This window comes from Panthera pardus, unplaced genomic scaffold (genome assembly GCF_024362965.1).
Source record: "Panthera pardus isolate Hobbes unplaced genomic scaffold, ASM2436296v1 HiC_scaffold_15, whole genome shotgun sequence".
NCBI lineage: Eukaryota > Metazoa > Chordata > Mammalia > Carnivora > Felidae > Panthera > Panthera pardus.
The window spans coordinates 27,068,975-27,088,969 of NW_026526710.1; the positions used below are offsets into that span (position 1 = coordinate 27,068,975).

A 19,995-nucleotide genomic window follows, 5' to 3' on the forward strand; every position below is an offset into this window, starting at 1 on the left:
TAAGGCATATAGAAAACAAATGACAGAAGTCCATCCTGATCAGTAATTAGTTTAAATGTAAATGAATTAAACTCTCTAATCAAAAGCTAGAGATTGGCAGAATGGATAAAAACACATGATTCAACTATATGCAGACTAGAAAAGACTCCCTTGAGAGTCTTGAGAGTCAAAGGCATAAACAGATTGAAAGTGACATTATAGAAAAGATATTCCACGCAAATGGTAACTAAAAGGAAGCTGGAGTAACTAACTATACTGACATTAGACAATATAGACTTTAAATTTAAAAAAAGTTACAAGAAACAAGGAAGGAGACTGTATAGTAATAAAAGGCTCAATGCAGTAAGAAGAAAGAACAGTTATTAACATTTATGCACCTAATGACAGGCCATCAAAATATATAAAGTAAAAACTGACAGAAATGAAAGAGAAATAGACAGTTCTCAATAATAGTTGGAGACTCCTCTCACAATAATGGATAGAATAACCAGACAGAAGATAGGGAAATAGAGGACTTGAGCAGCCCAATAAACCAACTAGATCTGAAAGACATATACAGAATACTCCACCCAACAACAAACACACATTCTTCTTCAGGGCACATGGAACGTTTTCAAGAATAGACCATATGTGAAACTACAAGTGAAGTCTCAATAGATTTTAAAAGATAGGTATCATATACAAAGGATCTTCTCTGGCCATAATGGGATAAAGTTAGAAATCAGTAACAGAAAGAAAACTGAAAAATTCACAAAATTATAGAAATTAAACAATACACTTTTTGAAAATCAGTGGGACAAAGAAGAGGTCACCAGAGAGATTAGAAAATACTTACAAATGAAAATAAAAATACAACATATAGGACACAGTAAAAACACTGCTAAGGTGAAACTTACTGTGATAAACACATTTCAATGATTAGTTGGTGGTTTTAAAAAGAAAGGAAAGAACGAATGAATAAGTGAACCAACAACCTAACTTTACAACTTAAGGAACTAGAAAAAGAAGAACAAACTAAACACAAAGTTAGCAGAAGAAAGGAAATAATAAAGATTAGAGCAGAGATAAATGAAATAGAAAATAGAAAAACAATGGAGAAAATCCGTGAAACCAAAAATTGATTCTTCAAAAATATCAACACAGTTGACAAACCATTAACAAGATGACCTAAGAAAAAAGATTCAAAATACTAACATGAGAAATGAAAAGAGGAACCATTACTTCTGATTCTACAGAAATAAAAAGAGTTATGAGAGAGTATCATGAACACTTACCATCAAATTGTTTGGTCTTGGGGCGCCTGGGTGGCTCAGTCGGTTAAGCGGCCGACTTAGCTCAGGTCATGATCTCGCGGTCCATGAGGGCTGTGAGTTCGAGCCCCGCGTCGGGCTCTGTGCTGACAGCTCAGAGCCTGGAGCCTGTTTCAGATTCTGTGTCTCCCTCTCTCTGACCCTCCCCCATTCATGCTCTGTCTCTCTCTGTCTCAAAAATAAATAAAGGTTAAAAAAATTTTTTTTTAAATTGTATAGTCTTGATGAAATGGACAAATACCTAGAAATGCCAAATCTAGCAAGACTAAATCAGAAAGAAACAGAAAATCATTCAGATTACTAGTAAGGATAGTGAGTTAGCAATCAGAAACTCTCCCAACAAAGAAGAGGCTGGAATTTGATGCATTAAAAAACAAAACAAAAACTCAAAACTACCAATTCTTCTCAAACATTTCCAAAAAATTGAAGAGAAGGGAACGTTTCCTAAAAGTCATTCTGTGAGACCACATTACCCTGATACTGAAGCCAAACAAAGACACTATAAGGACAGAAAACTGTAAGTACCCTTTACAAATACTGACTTTTTTTTTAAAGATCTTTTACTAACAAATGGGTGCCTGGATGATTCAGTCGGTTGAGGGTCTGACTTTAGCTCAGGTCATGATCTCGCAGTCCATGATTTCAAGCCCCACGTCAGGCTCTGTGCTGATGGCTCAGAGCTTGAAGCCTGCTTCAATTCTGTGTGTGTGTGTCTCTCTCTCTCTGTCTCTGCCCCTCTCCCACTCACACTCTGTCTCCCTCTCTCTCTCAAAAATAAATAATTCCCTGGGGAATTCTACCAGGTATTTAAAGCAGAGTTAATACCTATCCTTCTCAAGCTCTTCCAAAAAATAGAAATGGAAGGAAAACTTCTGGACTCATTCTCTGAAACCAGCATTACCTTGATTCCCAAACCAGACAGAGACCCCACAAAAAAGGAGAACTATAGGCCAGTATCCCTGATGAACATGGATGCAAAAATTCCCAACAAGATACTAGCAAATCAAATTCAACAGCATGTAAAAAGAATTATTCACCATGATCAAGTGGGATTCATTCCTGGGCTGCAGGCCTGGTTGAATATTTGCAAATCAATCAGTGTGATACATCACATTAATAATAGAAAGGATAACCAGATGATCCTGTCAACAGATGCAGAGAAAGCATATGTCACAATACAACATCCTTTCTTAATAAAAACCCTCAAGAAAGTAGGGATAGAAAAACATACTTAAACATCATAAAAGCCATATATAAAAAGTCCACAGCTAATATTATCCTTAATGGGGAAAAACTGAGAGCTTTCCTGAGATCAGGAACATGACAGGGATGTCCACTCTCACCGCTGTTGTTTAACATAGTGTTGGAAGTCATAGCATCAGCAGTCAGACAACAAAAGGAAATCAAAGGCATCAAAATTGGCAAAGAAGTCAAACTTTCACTTTTCACAGTCGACATACTCTGCATGGAAAACCCATAAGACTCCACCAAAAGACTCCTAGAACTGATACATGAATTTAGCAAAGTTTCAGGGTACAAAATCAATGTACAGAAATTGGTTGCATTTTTATACACCAGTAATGGAGCAACAGAAAGAGAAATAAAGAAACTGATTCCATTTACAATTGCACCAAGAACCATAAAATACCTAGGAATAAACCTAACCAAAGATGTAAAAGATCTGTATGCTGAAAACTATGGAAAGCTTATGAGGGAAACTGAAGAAGACACAAAAAAATGGAAAAACATCCCATGCTCATGGATTGGAAGAATAAATATTGTTAAAATGTCAATACTACCCAAAGCAATCTACACATTCAATGCAATCCCAGTGAAAATTGCACCGGCATTCTTCTCAAAACTAGAACAAACAATCCTAAAATTTGTATGGAACTAGAAAAGACCCCAAATGACCAAAGTGATATTGAAGAAGAAAACCAAAGCGGGAGGCATCACAATCCCAGACTTTAGCCTCTACTACAAAGCTGTAATCAACACAGTAGCACAAAAACAGACACATAGACCAATGGAATAGAATAGAGACCCCAAAATTGGACCCACAAATGTATGGCCAACTAATCTTTGACAAAACAAGAAAAAGTGTCCAATGGAAAAAGTCTCTTTAGCAAATGGTGCTGGGAGAACTGGACAGGAACATGCAGAAGAATGAATCTAGACCACTTTCTTACACGATACACAAAAATAAACTCAAAATGGTGAAAGACCTGAATGTGAGACAGGAAACCATCAAAACCCTAGAGGAGAAAGCAGGCTCTTTGACCTCAGCCACAGCAATTTCTTACTCAACACATCTCCAAAGGCAAGGGAATTAAAAGTAAAAATGAACTATTGGGACCTCATCAAGATAAAAGGCTTCTGCACTGCAAAGGAAACAACAAAACTAAAGGCAGCCAATGGAATGGGAAAAGATATTTGCAAATGACCTATCAGATAAAGGGCTGGTATCCAAAATCTATAAAGAACTTACCAAACTCCACACCCAAAAAACAAATAATCCAGTGAAGAAATGGGCAGAAGACATGAATAGACACTTTTCCAAAGAAAACATCCAGATGGGCAGCAGACACACGAAACGATGCTCATCATGAAACGTCACTCATCATCAGGGAAATACAAATCAAAGCCACACTGAGATACCACCTCACACCAGTCAGAGTGGCTAAAATGAACAAATCAGGAAACTATAGATGCTGGCGAGGATATGGAGAAATGGGAACCCTCTTGCACTGTTGGTGGGAATGCAGACTGGTACAGCCACTTTGGAAAACAGTGTGGAAGTTCCTCAAAAATTAAAAATAGAACTACTCTATGACCCAGCAATAGCACTACTAGGAGTGCTAATGCATAGGGGCACATGTACCCCAATGTTTATAGCGGCACTTTCAACAATAGCCAAATTATGGAAAGAGCCTAAATGTCCATCAACTGATGAATGGATAAAGAAGATGTGGTTTATATATACAATGGAATACTACTTGGCAATGAGAAAGAATGAAATCATGCCCTTTGCAGCAACGTGGATGGAACTGCAAGGTATTATGCTGAGTGAAATAGGTTAGTCAGAGAAAGACAGATATCATGTGTTTTCACTCATGTGTGGATCTTGAGAAACTTACAGAAGTCTATAGGGGAAGGGAAGGGGAAAAAATAATTATAAACAGAGAGGGAGAGAGGCAAACCACAAGAGACCCTTAAATACAGAGAACTAACTGAGGGTGGATGTGGGGGGAGAGGGGAAAATGGGTGATGGGCATTGAGGAGGGCACTTGCTGGGATGAGCATTGTGTGTTGTATGTAAGCCAATTTGACAATAAATTGTATATTTTTTAAATTTTTAAAAAATAAATAAATAAATAAAAATACTAACAAACAGAATTCAGCATTGTAGTAAAAGGATTACATACCCTGACCAAGCAGGATTTATTCCTGACTGCAAGGATGGTTCAACATATACAAATTGAGTAGCGTAATATGCCACATTAACAGGAAAACAACCACAGGATTATTTCAATCAATGCAGAAAAAGCATTTGACAAAATTGAACACCCTTTCATGGTAAAAACACTTTACACAAACTAGGAATAGAAAGAAACTACCTTGAGGCACCTGGATGGCTGTTGGTTGAGCATCCAACTCTTGATTTTGGTTCAGGTCACAATCCTAGGGTTGTGGGATTGAGCCCTGTGTTGGACTCCATGCTGAATGTGGAGCCTTCTTGGGATTCTCTCTCTCTCTCTCTCTCTCTCTCTCTCTCTGTCTCTGTCTCTGTCTCTGTCTCTCTGTGCCCTCTGCCCTTCTCCCCTGCTTGCTCTCTGTCTTTCTAAACTTAAAATAAAAATTTTTTAATTGAAAAAAAGGAAACTACCTTAATGTAATAAAAGCCATATATGAAAAATTCACTTTAAACATCATACTCAGTGGTGAAAGACTGAAAAAATTTCCTCTAATAAATAGAAACAAGGCAAGGATCCCTGCTTTCATCACTTCTGTTCAACATAGTCCTGGAAGTGTTAGTGAGCACAGTTTGGCTAGGAAATAAAGGAAAGGAAATAAGGAAAAAAAGGAAATAAAGGGTAGCCAGACAGGAAAAAAAGCAAACTTACCTCTTTGCAGATGATATGATCTCACATGTAAAAAAACTCTAAAAGATTCCAAACACAAAAATATTGTTAGAATAAATAATTCATTGTAGAATAAATAATTCAGTAAAGTAGCAAAATATAAAGTCAGCACACAAAAATCAGTTGCATTTCGGGGCACCTGGGTGGCTCAGTTCCTGATCTCACGGTTCATGAGTTTGAGCCCTGTGTTGGGCTCTCTGCTAACAGCTCAGAGCCTAGAGTGTCCTTCAGATTCTGTGTCTCCCTCACTCTCTGCCCCTCCCCTGATCACACTGTCTCTCTGTCTCAAAAATAAGTAAACATTTTAAAAAATCAGTTCCATTTCTATACACAAGCAATAAATAATCTGAAAAGGAAATGACAAAAGCAATTGCATTTATAAAAGAATATCAAAAAGAATAAAATACTTAGGAATCAAACAAGGAAGTGAAAGACTTGCTCACTAAAAACATTGCTGAAAGAAATTAAAGAAGACGTAAATAAATGGAAACATATCCTGTGTTCATGGATTGGAAGACTTAATATTCTTAAAATGTTTATACGGACCAAAGTTATCTACAGATTCAGTGCAATCTCTATCAAAATGCCAATGACATTTTTGCAGAAATAGAAGACCACCCATTCTAATATTCATATGGAATCTCAGAGGACCCAAATAGCCAAAACAACTTTGAAAAAGAACTCATACTTCCTGATTTCAAAACTTACTACAAACTAGATCCTGGGAAGATGGCGGCGTAGGAGGACGCTGGGCTCACCGCGCATCCTGCTGATCACTAAGATTCCACCTACACCTGCCTAAATAACCCAGAAAACCGCCAGAAGACTAGCAGAATGGAGTCTCCAGAGCCAAGCACAGGAAAGAGGCCCACGGAAGAGGGCAGGAAGGGCGGCGAGGTGGTGTGTGCTATACGGACTGGCAGGAGGGAGCCGGGTTGGAGGGGTGTCCCACCGGCCAAGCAGAGCCCCCGAGTCTGACTGGCAAAAGCAGAGGGGCCGGCCGGAGTATGTTCGGACAGCAAGCGGGACTTGACATCTGGAACGTTATAAGCTAACAGCTCTGCTCGGAGAACAGGAGGGCTGGAGGACAACGGGAGGGAGAGTTGTTGAGCCCCGGACGACAGAGCTCAGGTTGGCGGGGAACAAAAGCGCTCGCCAGTGCCATCTCCCTGGCCCCTCCCCCAGCCAAAATCCCAAAGGGAACCAGTTCCCGACAGGGAACTTGCTTGCACCACGCAAACACCGAATGGTGTGCTTCTGCGGATCCATCCCTCCGGCGGGTCTGACTCCCTCCTGGTGCTGCAGGGCCCCTCCCCGAGGCGGATCTCCGAAGGAAAAGTGAGCTGAGCCTGCCCCTCCCGCCCCTGTGCACCTTGCGGATTCACCCCAGCTAATACACCAGATCCCCAGCACCACAAGTCTGGCAGTGTGCAAGTAGCCCAGACGGGCCACACCACCCCACAGTGAATCCTGCCCCTAGGAGAGGGGAAGTGAAGGCACACACCAGTCTGACTGGCCCCAGCAGTGGGTTGGGGCAGACATCAGGTCTGACTGCGGCCCCACCCACCAACGCAAGTTATTCAAGACAGCACAGGGGAAGTGCCCCGCAGTCCTGCACCACTCCAGGTAATATCCAAAATGACGAAACGGAAGAATTCCCCTCAAAAAAACGTCCAGGAAATAACAACAGCTAACAAACTGATCAAAAACGATTTAAACAATATAACAGAAAGTGAGTTTAGAATAATAGTCATAAAATTAATCGCTGGGCTTGAAAGCAGTATAAAGGATAGCAGAGAATCTATTGCTACAGAGATCAAGGGACTAAGGAACAGCCAGGAGGAGCTAAAAAATGCTATCAATGAGCTGCAAAATAAAATGGAGACAACCACGGCTCGGATTGAAGAGGCAGAGGAGAGAATAGGTGAACTAGAAGATAAAATTATGGAAAAAGAAGAAGCTAAGAAAAAGAGAGATAAAAAAATCCAGGAGTATGAGGGGAAAATTAGAGAACTAAGTGATCCACTAAAGAGAAATAATATACGCATAATTGGTATTCCAGAGGAGGAAGAGAGAGGGAAAGGTGCTGAAGGTGTACTTGAAGAAATAATAGCTGAGAATTTCCCTGATCTGGGGAAGGAAAAAGGCATTGAAATCCAAGAGGCACAGAGAACTCCCTTCAGACGTAACTTGAATCGATCTTCTGCACGACATATCATAGTGAAACTGGCAAAATACAAGGATAAAGAGAAAATTCTGAAAGCAGCTAGAGATAAACGTGCTCTACCATATAAAAGGAGACCTATAAGACTCGTGACCGATCTCTCTAATGAAACTTGGCAGGCCAGAAAGGAATGGCAGGAGATCTTCAATGTGATGAACAGAAAAAAAATATACAGCCGAGAATCCTTTATCCAGCAAGTCTGTCATTTAGAATAGAAGGAGAGATAAAGGTCTTCCCAAACAAACAAGAACTGAAGGAATTTGTCACCACTAAACCAGCCCTACAAGAGATCCTAAGGGGGATCCCATGAGACAAAGTACCAGAGACATCGCTACAAGCATGAAACCTACGGACATCACAATGACTCTAAACCCATATCTTTCTATAATAACACTGAATGTAAATGGACTGAATGCGCCAACCAAAAAACATAGGGTATCAGAATGGATAAAAAATAAGACCCATCTATTTGCTGTCTACAAGAGACTCATTTTAGACCTGAGGACACCTTCAGATTGACAGTGAGGGGATGGAGAACTATTTATCATGCCACTGGAAGTCAAAAGAAAGTGGAGTAGCCATACTTACATCAGACAAATGAGATTTTAAATTAAAGGCTGTAACAAGAGATGAAGAAGGGCATTATATAATAATCGCAGGGTCTATCCATCAGGAAGAGCTAACAATTATAAATGTCTATGCGCCAAATACAGGAGCCCCCAAATATATTAAACAATTACAAACATAAGCAACCTTATTGATAAGAATGTGGTAATTGCAGGGGACTTTAACACCCCACTTACAGAAATGGATAGATCATCTAGACACACAGTCAATAAAGAAACAAGGGTCCTGAATGATACATTGGATCAGATGGACTTGACAGATATATTTAGAACTCTGCATCCCAAAGCAACAGAATATACTTTCTTCTCAAGTGCACATGGAACATTCTCCAAGATAGATCACATAATGGGTCATAAAACAGCCCTTCGTAAGTATACAAGAATTGAAATCATACTATGCATACTTTCAGACCACAATGCTATGAAGCTTGAAATCAACCACAGGAAAAAGTCTGGACAACCTCCAAAAGCATGGAGGTTAAAGAACACCCTACTAAAGAATGAGTGGGTCAACCAGGCAATTAGAGAAGAAATTAAAAAATATATGGAAACAAACGAAAATGAAAATACAATAATCCAAACGCTTTGGGATGCTGCGAAGGCAGTCCTGAGAGGAAAATACATTGCAATCCAGGCCTATCTCAAGAAACAAGAAAAATCCCAAATACAAAATCTAACAGCACACCTAAAGGAAATAGAAGCAGAACAGCAACGAGAGCCTAAACCCAGCAGAAGAAGAGAAATAATAAAGATCAGAGCAGAAATAAACAATATAGAATCTAAAAAAACTGTAGAGCAGATCAGCGAAACCAAGAGTTGGTTTTTTGAAAAAATAAACAAAATTGATAAACCTCTAGCCAAGCTTCTCAAAAATAAAAGGGAGATGACCCAAATAGATAAAATCATGAATGAAAATGGAATTATTACAGCCAATCCCTCAGAGATACAAGCAATTATCAGGGAATACTATGAAAAATTATATGCCAACAAACTGGACAACCTGGAAGAAATGGACAAATTCCTAAACACCCACATGCTTCCAAAACTCAATCAGGAGGAAATAGAAAGCTTGAACAGACCCATAACCAGTGAAGAAATTGAATCAGTCATCAAAAATCTCCCAACAAATAAGAGTCCAGGACCAGATGGCTTCCCAGGGGAGTTCTACCAGATGTTTAAAGCAGAGGTAATACCTATCCTTCTCAAGCTATTCCAAAAAATAGAAAGGGAAGGAAAACTTCCAGACTCATTCTATGAAGCCAGTATTACTTTGATTCCTAAACCAGACAGAGACCCAGTAAAAAAAGAGAACTCCAGGCCAATATCCCTGATGAATATGGATGCAAAAATTCTCAATAAGATACTAGCAAATCGAATTCAACAGCATATAAAAAGAATTATTCACCATGATCAGGTGGGATTCATTCCTGGGATGCAGGGCTGGTTCAACATTTGCAAATCAATCAATGTGATACATCACATTAATAAAAGAAAAGATAACCATATGATCCTGTCAGTCGATGCAGAAAAGGTCTTTGACAAAATTCAGCAAGGCTTTGTTAATAAAAACCCTTCAGAAAGTCGGGATAGAAGGAACATACTTAAACATCATAAAAGCCGTTTATGAAAAGCCCACAGCTAACCTCATCCTCAATGGGGAAAAATTCAGACCTTTTTCCCTGAGATCAGGAACACGACAGGGATGTCCACTCTCACCACTGTTGTTTAACATTGTGTTGGAAATTCTAGCATCAGCAAACAGACAACAAAAGGAAATCAAAGGCATCAAAATTAGCAAAGATGAAGTTAAGCTTTCATTTTTTGTAGATGACATGATATTATACATGGAAAATCCAATAGACTCCACCAAAAGTCTGCTAGAACTGATACATGAATTCAGCAAAGTTGCAGGATACAAAATCAATGTGCAGAAATCAGTTCCATTCTTATAACTAGTAATGAAGCAACAGAAAGACAAATAAAGAAACTGATCTCATTCACAATTGCACCAAGAAGCATAAAATACCTAGGAATAAGCCTAACCAAAGATGTAAAAGATCTGTATGCTGAAAACTATAGAAAGCTTATGAAGGAAATTGAAGAAGATATAAAGAAATGGAAAAACATTCCATGCTCATGGGTTGGAAGAATAAATATTGTCAAAATGTCAATACTACCCAAAGCTATCTACACATTCAGTGCAATCCCAATCAAAATTGCACCAGCATTCTTCTCAAAACTAGAACAAGCAATCCTAAAATTCATATGAAACCACAAAAGGCCCCAAATAGCCAAAGTAATTTTGAAGAAGACCAAAGCAGGAGGCATCACAATCCCAGACTTTAGCCTCTACTACCAAGCTGTCATCATCAAGACAGCATGGTATTGGCACAAAAACAGACACATAGACCAATGGAATAGAATAGAAACCCCAGAACTAGACCCACAAACGTATGGCCAACTAATCTTTGACAAAGCAGGAAAGGTCATCCAATGGAAAAAAGACAGTCTCTTTAACAAATGGTGCTGGGAGAACTGGACAGCCACATGCAGAAGATTGAAACTAGACCACTTTCTCACACCATCACAAAAACAAACTCAAAATGGATAAAGGACCTGAATGTGAGACAGGAAACCATCAAAACCCTAGAGGAGAAAGCAGGAGAAGACCTCTCTGACCTCAGCCGTAGCAATTTCTTACTTGACACATCCCCAAAGGCAAGGGAATTAAAAGCAAAAATGAATTACTGGGACCTTATGAAGATAAAAAGCTTCTGCACAGCAAAGGAAACAACCAACAAAACTAAAAGGCAACCAATGGAATGGGAAAAGATATTTGCAAATGACATACCGGACAAAGGGCTAGTATCCAAAATCTATAAAGAGCTCACCAAACTCCACACTCGAAAAACAAATAACCCAGTGAAGAAATGGGCAGAAAACATGAATAGACACTTCTCTAAAGAAGACATCCGGATGGCCAATAGGCACATGAAAAGATGCTCAATGTCGCTCCTCATCAGGGAAATACAAATCAAAACCACACTCAGATATCACCTCACGTCAGTCAGAGTGGCCACAATGAACAAATCAGGAGACTATAGATGCTGGAGAGGATGTGGAGAAACGGGAACCCTCTTGCACTGTTGGTGGGAATGCAAATTGGTGCAGCCGATCTGGAAAACAGTGTGGAGGTTCCTCAAAAAATTAAAAATAGACCTACCCTATGACCCAGCAATAGCACTGCTAGGAATTTACCCAAGGGATACAGGAGTACTGATGCATAGGGGCACTTGTACCCCAATGTTTATAGCAGCACTCTCAACAATAGCCAAATTATGGAAAGAGCCTAAATGTCCATCAACTGATGAATCGATAAAGAAATTGTGGTTTATATACACAATGGAGTACTACATGGCAATGAGAAAGAATGAAATCTGGCCCTTTGTAGCAACGTGGATGGAACTGGAGAGTGTGATGCTAAGTGAAATAAGCCATACAGAGAAAGACAGATACCATATGGTTTCACTCTTATGTGGATCCTGAGAAACTTAACAGAAACCCGTGGGGGAGGGGAAGGAAAAAAAAAAAAAAAAGAGGTTAGAGTGGGAGAGAGCCAAAGCATAGGAGACTGTTAAAAACTGAGAACAAACTGAGGGTTGATGGGGGGTGGGAGGGAGGGGAGGGTGGGTGATGGATATTGAGGAGGGCACCTTTTGGGATGAGCGCTGGGTGTTGTATGGAAACCAATTTGACAATAAATTTCATATATTGAAGAAAAAAAAACTTACTACAAACTATAGTAATCAACGCAATGAGGTATTAGCATAAAGACAGACATATAAATCAACAAAAGAGAATAGAGAGCCCAGAATAAAGCCTCACCTATATGGTCAAAAGATTTTTGACAAGTGTGCCAAGACAATTCAATGGGAAGTCTTTCAGCAAATGGTCCTGGGAGAACTGTATATCCACATGCAAAAAGGAAGTTATACCCTCACCTAACACCATATACAAAAATTAACTCAAAATGGATTAAGAACCTAAATGTAAGACCTAAAATAATAAAACTCTTAGAAGAAAACATAGGACAAAAACTTCATGACATTGGATTTGGCAATGGTTTCTTGGCTATGACCCCAAGGATAGACAAAAAATTGTCTATTTGTAAAAATAGAGAAACTGGAATTTATGAAAATTAAAAAACTTTTATGCATAAAAAGACATTATCAATGAAATAAAAGGGGAGCATGCAGGATAGGAGAAAATATTTGCAGATCATATCTCTAATAAAGGATTAATATTCAGAATATATAGAGAAAGTCTTGAAACTCAACAACAGAAAAGAGAACCTAATTAAAAAATAGGCAAAGGACTCAAATGGACATTTCTCCGAAGAAGATACACTAATGACCAACAAGTGCATGAAAAGATTCTCAGCATCACTAATCATTAGGGAAATACAAATCAAAACTATAGTGAAATGCCACCTCCCACCCATTAAAATGGCTGCTATCAAAACAAAAACCAGAAGACAAGTGTTGGCAAGAATGTAGAGAAATTGGAACCATGTGCACTGTTGGGAATGTGAAATGGTACAGGTGTTGTGGAAAACAGTATGGTGACTCCTCAGAAACTTAAAAATAGAATTACATATGATCCAGCAATTCTGCTTCTGACTATATAAGCAAAAGAATCGAAACAGAAAAAAAAAAAATTGAAAGCAGAATCTCAAAGAGATATTTGTACATCCATGTTCATAGCAGTATTCACAATAGCTAAAATGTGAAAGCAACCCCAGTGTCCGTCAGTGGATGAATGGCTAGACAAAATGTGGAATATCCACACAATGAAATATTACTCAGCCTTAAAATTAAGGAAAATTCTGGGGCACCTGGGTGGCTCAGTCGGTTAAATGTCCGACTTCAGCTCAGGTCATGATCTCGCAGTTTGTGAGTTTGAGCCCTACATTGGACTCTGTGCTGACAGCTCAGAACCTGGAGCCTGCTTCAAATTGTGTGTCTCCCTCTCTCTCTCAGCCCCTCCCCCACTCAGATGCTTGCTTGCTCGCTCTCTCTCAAAAATAAATAAAACATTTTAAAAAATGGGGGAAATTCTGCAATAGGCTACAATACTGACAAACTTTTAGGACGTTTTGCTAAGGGAAAAAAGGAATTCCAAAAAGGGCAAATACTGTATAATTCCATTTATATGAGATTTTTAGAGCGGTCAAAATCATAGAGATGGAAAGTAGGATGGTAGTTGTGAGGGGCTGTAGGTAGTGGAGGGTAGGAAGTTGTAGAGTTTCAGTTTACAAGATGAAGAGTTATGGTCTTAACCGTTACAAGATGGAAGATAACGGTTGCACAACAGTGTAAATATTTAATACCACTGAACTGTGCAGTTAAAAATAGTTAAGACACACTAAATATAATTTATGTATGTTTTACTGCAATTTAAAAAAACAACTTACTGATTTCCTGTACATGTGGAGTTTTTAGTGATTAAAATTCTTTAATTAGTATTTTGATTTACTTAGATTGTATCAAGAATAGTAGGAGCTGACCTTGGTCATTATCTATACTTGGTGTTTGTCCAGGCCCATTAAATATTATAGAGATTCAATTAAATCACATAATGGATTTCTGTATCTTTCTTGATTATGGAAATCGTGTTATTTTTATTTAGAGATTTCTGTTGGTGGGGTAGTCCAAATAGATGGATCACATTTAACTTGGTGTTGACTTTCACTTTCCTCACCTGCTACATTGAATGAAGCAGGCTTACTTTTCAGAGAGAGTAGGAGGAAGTATTAAATAAAACTTTAAGCAATATAATTTATTTCTAATGTTCTCCTTATGTTTTCAGAATGTAAATCCAGAACCATTCAAACCATAAAATATTCTCCTTTTGTAAACTTTTTTTTTTAGAAAATTTTATTTTTTAAGTAATCTTTACACCCAACATGGGGCCCGAACTCACAACCCCGAGATCAAGAGTTGTGTGCTCTACATACCAAGGCACCCCTCAAACCTTCTCCTTTTAAACTCTGTCCCAAAATATTACTAGATGAAGGAGAGCAGTGGCACAATATTATCAAAACTGGAATTTATTTTTTCAAATTTAAATAGAGCTTGATTTAAATCTAAGGACAGAATGTCTTGATAAATATTTTAAAAGGAAGAGTTTTTATATTTTATCTTTAAAAAGAAGAATATAAAAGGTCAGTACACTTGAGAATTTTGGTATGATGTGGTAGCCTTTTTTGGACACACAGAGAATACATGTTTTTACATATTTTACATGCCTGAGACTGTAAAATTTTGTTGTATATAATGTTAAGGCATTTGTATGTACAGATCTGAGACTATAATTGTGCTTTTATGATATATTTGAATGACTATTAAAAATACAAATATTTTTTCTTTTTTCTTTCTATATCTGTAGGAAAGTTCATCTTGCAAAGATTTTTCTATAACAGTCCTCATAGTATCCCCATAAGAACTTCTAATCTTACTAAAACCCTCTAACAAATATTTCATCTTTGAATACAATGTTTGTGACAAATGACAAAGGGTGTTCTGTCAGAAATTGAAAATCTAAGACTTGTTACTTGTAAGAAAGTTCATTTCAGTTTGGTTAATTTCATTTCTTTAGAGCCTCCGAAATTCTTGCCCATATCATCAACACCCCAGCCAGAGAGACGGCAGCCACCCCAGAGACGACATTCCATTGAAAAGGAAACACCCACTAATGTAAGACAGTTTTTGCCACCCTCCAAGCAGAGCTCCCGATCTCTTGTAAGTAACTGGAAAACTGCGTAGTAACTTAAGGATCAGTTAGAGACCTGGAATAATTAGCTTTCTTAAGACAACGATTAGGAGAAAAAAATCTTCCAAATTTTAAAAATGATCTTTAAATAGCTTTATTTGTTTTTAATATCTAAAGAAAACCAATTCTGACAGTAACCTAAATGAAATTTGACCATTCCTTGTTCATTTAAAGTAGTTTTTTTTTCCCCAGAAGACTTATCAATGGTTGAAAGCATGTATTATTAGTAAAGAAATGCCTTCTTCTTTTCAAAGGGAATTAGTTCACTTAAAAATTGTTAAAATTCATCAAAAAGTTAGCAAAGTCTGACTAAAGTACACTATTTTATTGAGGCAGAAGTATAAGGGGAGAATTTTGATCCATTACAAGCCATTGTACATTGTTTTCAAGTATGTTTTATGATCTTGGAACCAAAGCTGCTATTTGCACTGGATGATGATTTTGCTATTTTCCTGAGACTTCTAGGTTGGTGTAGTGGCTTTGATTCCCAGGACAATGGAAGTAATACGTAGGGCACTGCCAGAAAGAAGTAACAGACCCTCTAACTAAAAGAGGTCTGCAAAGATTCTTTTGTAGTCCACTTGACTTAAGAAATATTTGCAGGTGAGATGAAGGCTTCAATCAGTAATTCTACCAGCAACCTAATATCTAATGTTTTCTCAGAAATTCATGAATAAAAAGCACTGGAATATGCCTTGTCTATATTTCAGTCCATATTTTTAGGCTGTCTTGAATTATCAAGGGTTCAAATAAAGCAATAACTGATTTCCCTCCCTCAAAGTAGAGGAAGATAGTATGGTTCTTATGAAGATACCAAGTTTGAACAGAGCTTTCAAGCACTGAAATTTGATCAGTCATCTCTGTTCCTAAAAAGTTCAATTAAGGAACTAATGATTGTGTGTCAGTTCTTGATAGAATTCCTCTAACTCCTAAATAATCACTGAAACATTGATTAAGTATAGCCTCACCAGTAGTTTATCAGCAGAAAAACAGAACTCTTAACCAGACAGGTTGAAACTTTAAAGTCCAAAGACTTTTGTTTATGTGAACAACTTAAATGTATATAAGAGATCGCGAGTCCAATAATCAAGAGGTTCTTCTCTTCAGCCAACTTTTCTCTTAGAAGCCAGTTTATCATTCAGCTGTGTACCTGGCCTTGTGATCATATGACACCATTTTTGGTGTTAAATTTTAAAATTATCACTGTGGAAGAACTATCAGATCAGTTAAAAGGAATTTCAGCTAGTAAGAGAAATTTTGAATGGAATAGAAGAAATACCATAGAATTAATAGAAGAAAGACCATCAGCCGAAATCAAGGACCCAGAAGTGTATTTCCTGACAAAGGGGGACTCTTAGTGTGTGGTAGGTCAGGCTGTGAGTTGTTTTTTATGGACAAGCAGAGCAAGACAAAATTTATCTGCAGTCACAGAGAAGAGTCTCAGTGAAAGGCAGTGGGAAAGCACTTCGGTCAGCACTGGATGGCTCAGGTTCTATAGGGAACCACAGCTCACGGGAAGGGCCTCTGGGTGCCAGCTGAGACAAAGTAACCTCCAGTCAGAGTAGTGACTGGTCTCATTAATAGCTTATCTTGAGAAATCCATAATCACACTTGTCTTGTGGTAGTGCTGTCTAGCTTGGTAAGTACTTTAAAAGTATGACCATTAATTTAAACTTTAGCTATATTAAAACAAGGAATCCTTTTGTATTTATAATCCTTACACTGAAAATGGCAGAAATGTCTTTGTTGGTATTCATTTTTATTTTTATTGTATCTCCCTCTGTTTTCTTAGGATGTTTAAAATGTAATTTTTTTTTCATCACTTGGTCAAATGATTGAGGACGATGGCCCATCTAAGTAAAAGGAGACTTGTCTTTCAGTACCTTCCCCAGTGTGCTGCATGCTCCCCACTGCCCCCAGAGGTGGTTGCCTCTGTCCTGCCTCCTGGTGAGCCCTGTTCAGGGGGCCACTAAGTTAGAAACATCTTAAGTCTCTGGTTTGTGAATTCTGAGATTCCCTAGGAATGACTTCATGGTATGATTACTAATTTGCACATATGGAAGCAGACGTTGGTGTGGACACACACATGTGGAATCTACTGTTAACATCCTCTGTGGTGTTTTTGTTTTGTTTTGTTTTTCTTTCATGCTCTGTAACCACTATTTTTAGGTCACTCATGTTCAGCATTATTTTCTCCTTTTCTTTCCCCCTGCCATTTTCTTTTTCCCTTATCTGTTGTTCAGGTTCCTAGGATAACCAGTGTATGGCCAAGGACGCCTTTCCGACCACTTTTTTCTACCATACAAACAGCTTCTCTGCTCAGCTCTCATCCTTTTGAAGCAGCCATGTTTGGGGTAGCAGGGGCTATGTATTATCTATGTGAGAGAGCTTTTACCAGCAGGTGGAAATCCTCAAAGGTTGGCCTCTTTCTGCTGGTTCTGGGGATTATTTTACTCTATCTCTTTGACAGTGATACCTCAGCTACTGCACTCTGAACAATTAACAGCTTAGATGGGCACTTTGCTTCTGATCGTTGATTCCAGTCTTTTGTAGGATGCATAGATTACACCATGATCTCAGTTGAGAGGAAAATGACCTTGAAAGGACAACAAACTCAAAATGCAGCATCGGATTAGAGGGACCTGTGAGTGACCCAGTTATACGGCAGGAAGAATGCCGTCTCCTCTCCATGTGCAGGGGCACTCAGATAGCCTGTGGGTGCTTGCCTCCCAGGGTCTTCCCGCCATCGGATCGGCATTTGCTCCCTCATTCAGCTGGCAGAGCAACCGCCTGCCAGGCCATATAGCCACAGGGGACTCCCCCACAACCCATGGAACCATGTCATTTCTCGTTTCCCACACACCCCGCCATGAGCTGAGAGGGGCTGTGCACCTGTAGCCCATGCCTGTCCTGGGCTCCAAGAACCTTCTTCCCCACACCATTCGTACAGCTGCATTGTGTTTGTCAGAGTGTGGCATGGTGTTTAGGACAACCCACTTCTCCTAGAAGTTTTAAGTTTTCCTTTTATTGATGCGGTTATTTTAAATATTTTAAATAAGGATGCATTTTATTATTGTTTTTTAGGTTTTCATACAGAATTATTTTTTAAAGAAAATCCAATACTTTCCAAACTCCAGTGAAATAAAAAGCCCTCAAACTATGCCCAAGCTTCCCCTGCCCCCAGAGTAGCATGTGCTGCTGACTAGTGTTCGCAGCTGCCTGGTCTGTTCTGCTTCATATAGGGTCCTAGCTCTGTGAGGTCCTTTATTTACTAAACATATCCTTGACAAATGAACCAGCAGCTGGTTTCTTTGTTATTCTTTATTACTCATTTTGGTTTGGAAAAGAGACTCTGAATGTAAATGAAATACAACAAATTCCTTTCTCTTCTTATTTGTCATGAAATAGAGGCTAGATCTCTATTCTTTTTCCCATTTTAGATCTTGGCCCTTTGGGCAGTACATGGTCAGGTGCACGGATGGCATTTTAATTCCTGTCACTCTTACTGCTGCTATTACTGGAGATCTGCTGACATTTTTATACATTTTTTTAATTTGTTTTATTTTTTGTTTTTTTTTTAATTTACATCCAAATTAGTTAGCATATAGTGCAACAATGATTTCAGGAGTAGATTCTTTAGTGCCCCGTACCCATTTAGCCCATCCCCCTTCCCACAACCTCTCCCATAACCCTCAGTTTGTTCTCCATATTTATGAGTCTCTTCTGTTTTGTCCCCCTCCCTGTTTTTATATTATTTTTGTTTGACATTTTTATTTTTATTATCAATACTCCCCAGACAGAGATATCTGTATACTAAGTCTACATATTACTGTGGGCAAACAGTTCACTTTGACTTTTAAAATTGAACCTGAAAAAAGAGAAGAGTAATTGAACTTAATAGGTGCTATTTTAATTTAAATCTGCCTTTGATTTATTAAAAACTCAAAACAGCAATGGTCATTTTGGATAATTTTCAAATATCTGCTACTTACAAAGTTTTTGCTAATTAAGAATACTATATAAAATATAACTATTCCCATTCTTTCTGTGGCTCAGTAACCAGAGTATACATTATGTTCTCTAATTTCTGTGCTCCCTAACTCTGACCCTTCTGGATGGTAAATGTAACCAGAATATTCAACACAAACTCAGCCATTTTAGTGACATACATCAAAAGTAAGTTCTAAAGGCTCATCTCCCCCTATAGCATATTGTAATCTTTATTAAAACTCTTTCAGATTTAGCTTCCCTTTCCTAAATTTAGGAGTGAGATTGAGGCACAGAGAAGCAAGAGGATTTTAGAGTCCCATGTCTGGCTGTGACAATGAGCTCTGGGCATGTGGAGGAATGACCGAGGGCTCTCACTCACTGTTAAAGCCCCAAATGCTCCTCACATTTTGGAGCTTTAATATCTCCGCAAGATCTGTTAAAGTTAAGGCTTAATTTGGCATTGGGGATGTTTAATTTTTTTGCCAATTGAAAAAAAATAATGAAAACTATTCTAGTAACTGTTTATTATTTTCTTTCATGTTGCATTAAAGTTTTGTTGTCCTTGGGAAAGCACCAGAATTAAAACATTAGCATTTGACCTGATGGAAATTATTTTACTAAACAGTAATCTGCCTGAAAGTTAGAGAAAGAACAAGAACACCCACAAAATACAGTTTCTTATTATGTCTTACGAAGTACTGGATTTGCATATGGTTCAAAGCAGTAAGTTGAAAGTATGCTTGACTAAGCCCTTTTGTGATTTAAGACTGAGAAGAGGGAAGTAGAGCCTGTCAGGTCTATTATGTGTGTTAGGATCTCCCTGCAAATAAAAAGGATTCCCATCTACCGGAAATGTTTACCATCCCAGGCAT

The 19,995-nt window shown here is 38.3% G+C and overlaps 1 protein-coding gene across 5 annotated transcripts in view; it reads left to right on the forward strand.

Moving 5' to 3' along the window:
• The window catches only part of SPIRE1 (spire type actin nucleation factor 1), a 200,823-nt gene that overhangs the window by 172,437 nt on the left and 8,391 nt on the right, over positions 1-19,995 (forward strand). For 3 of the 5 annotated variants that reach the window (XM_019433832.2, XM_019433833.2, XM_019433839.2), the window contains 2 exons: positions 14,960-15,102; positions 17,377-17,550. In XM_019433832.2, the coding sequence (XP_019289377.1) occupies positions 14,960-15,102; positions 17,377-17,550 (317 nt within the window). The remainder of the gene's footprint in view (positions 1-14,959; positions 15,103-17,376; positions 17,551-19,995) is intronic. The other 2 variants (XM_019433836.2, XM_019433837.2) reach the window with 1 other exon arrangement.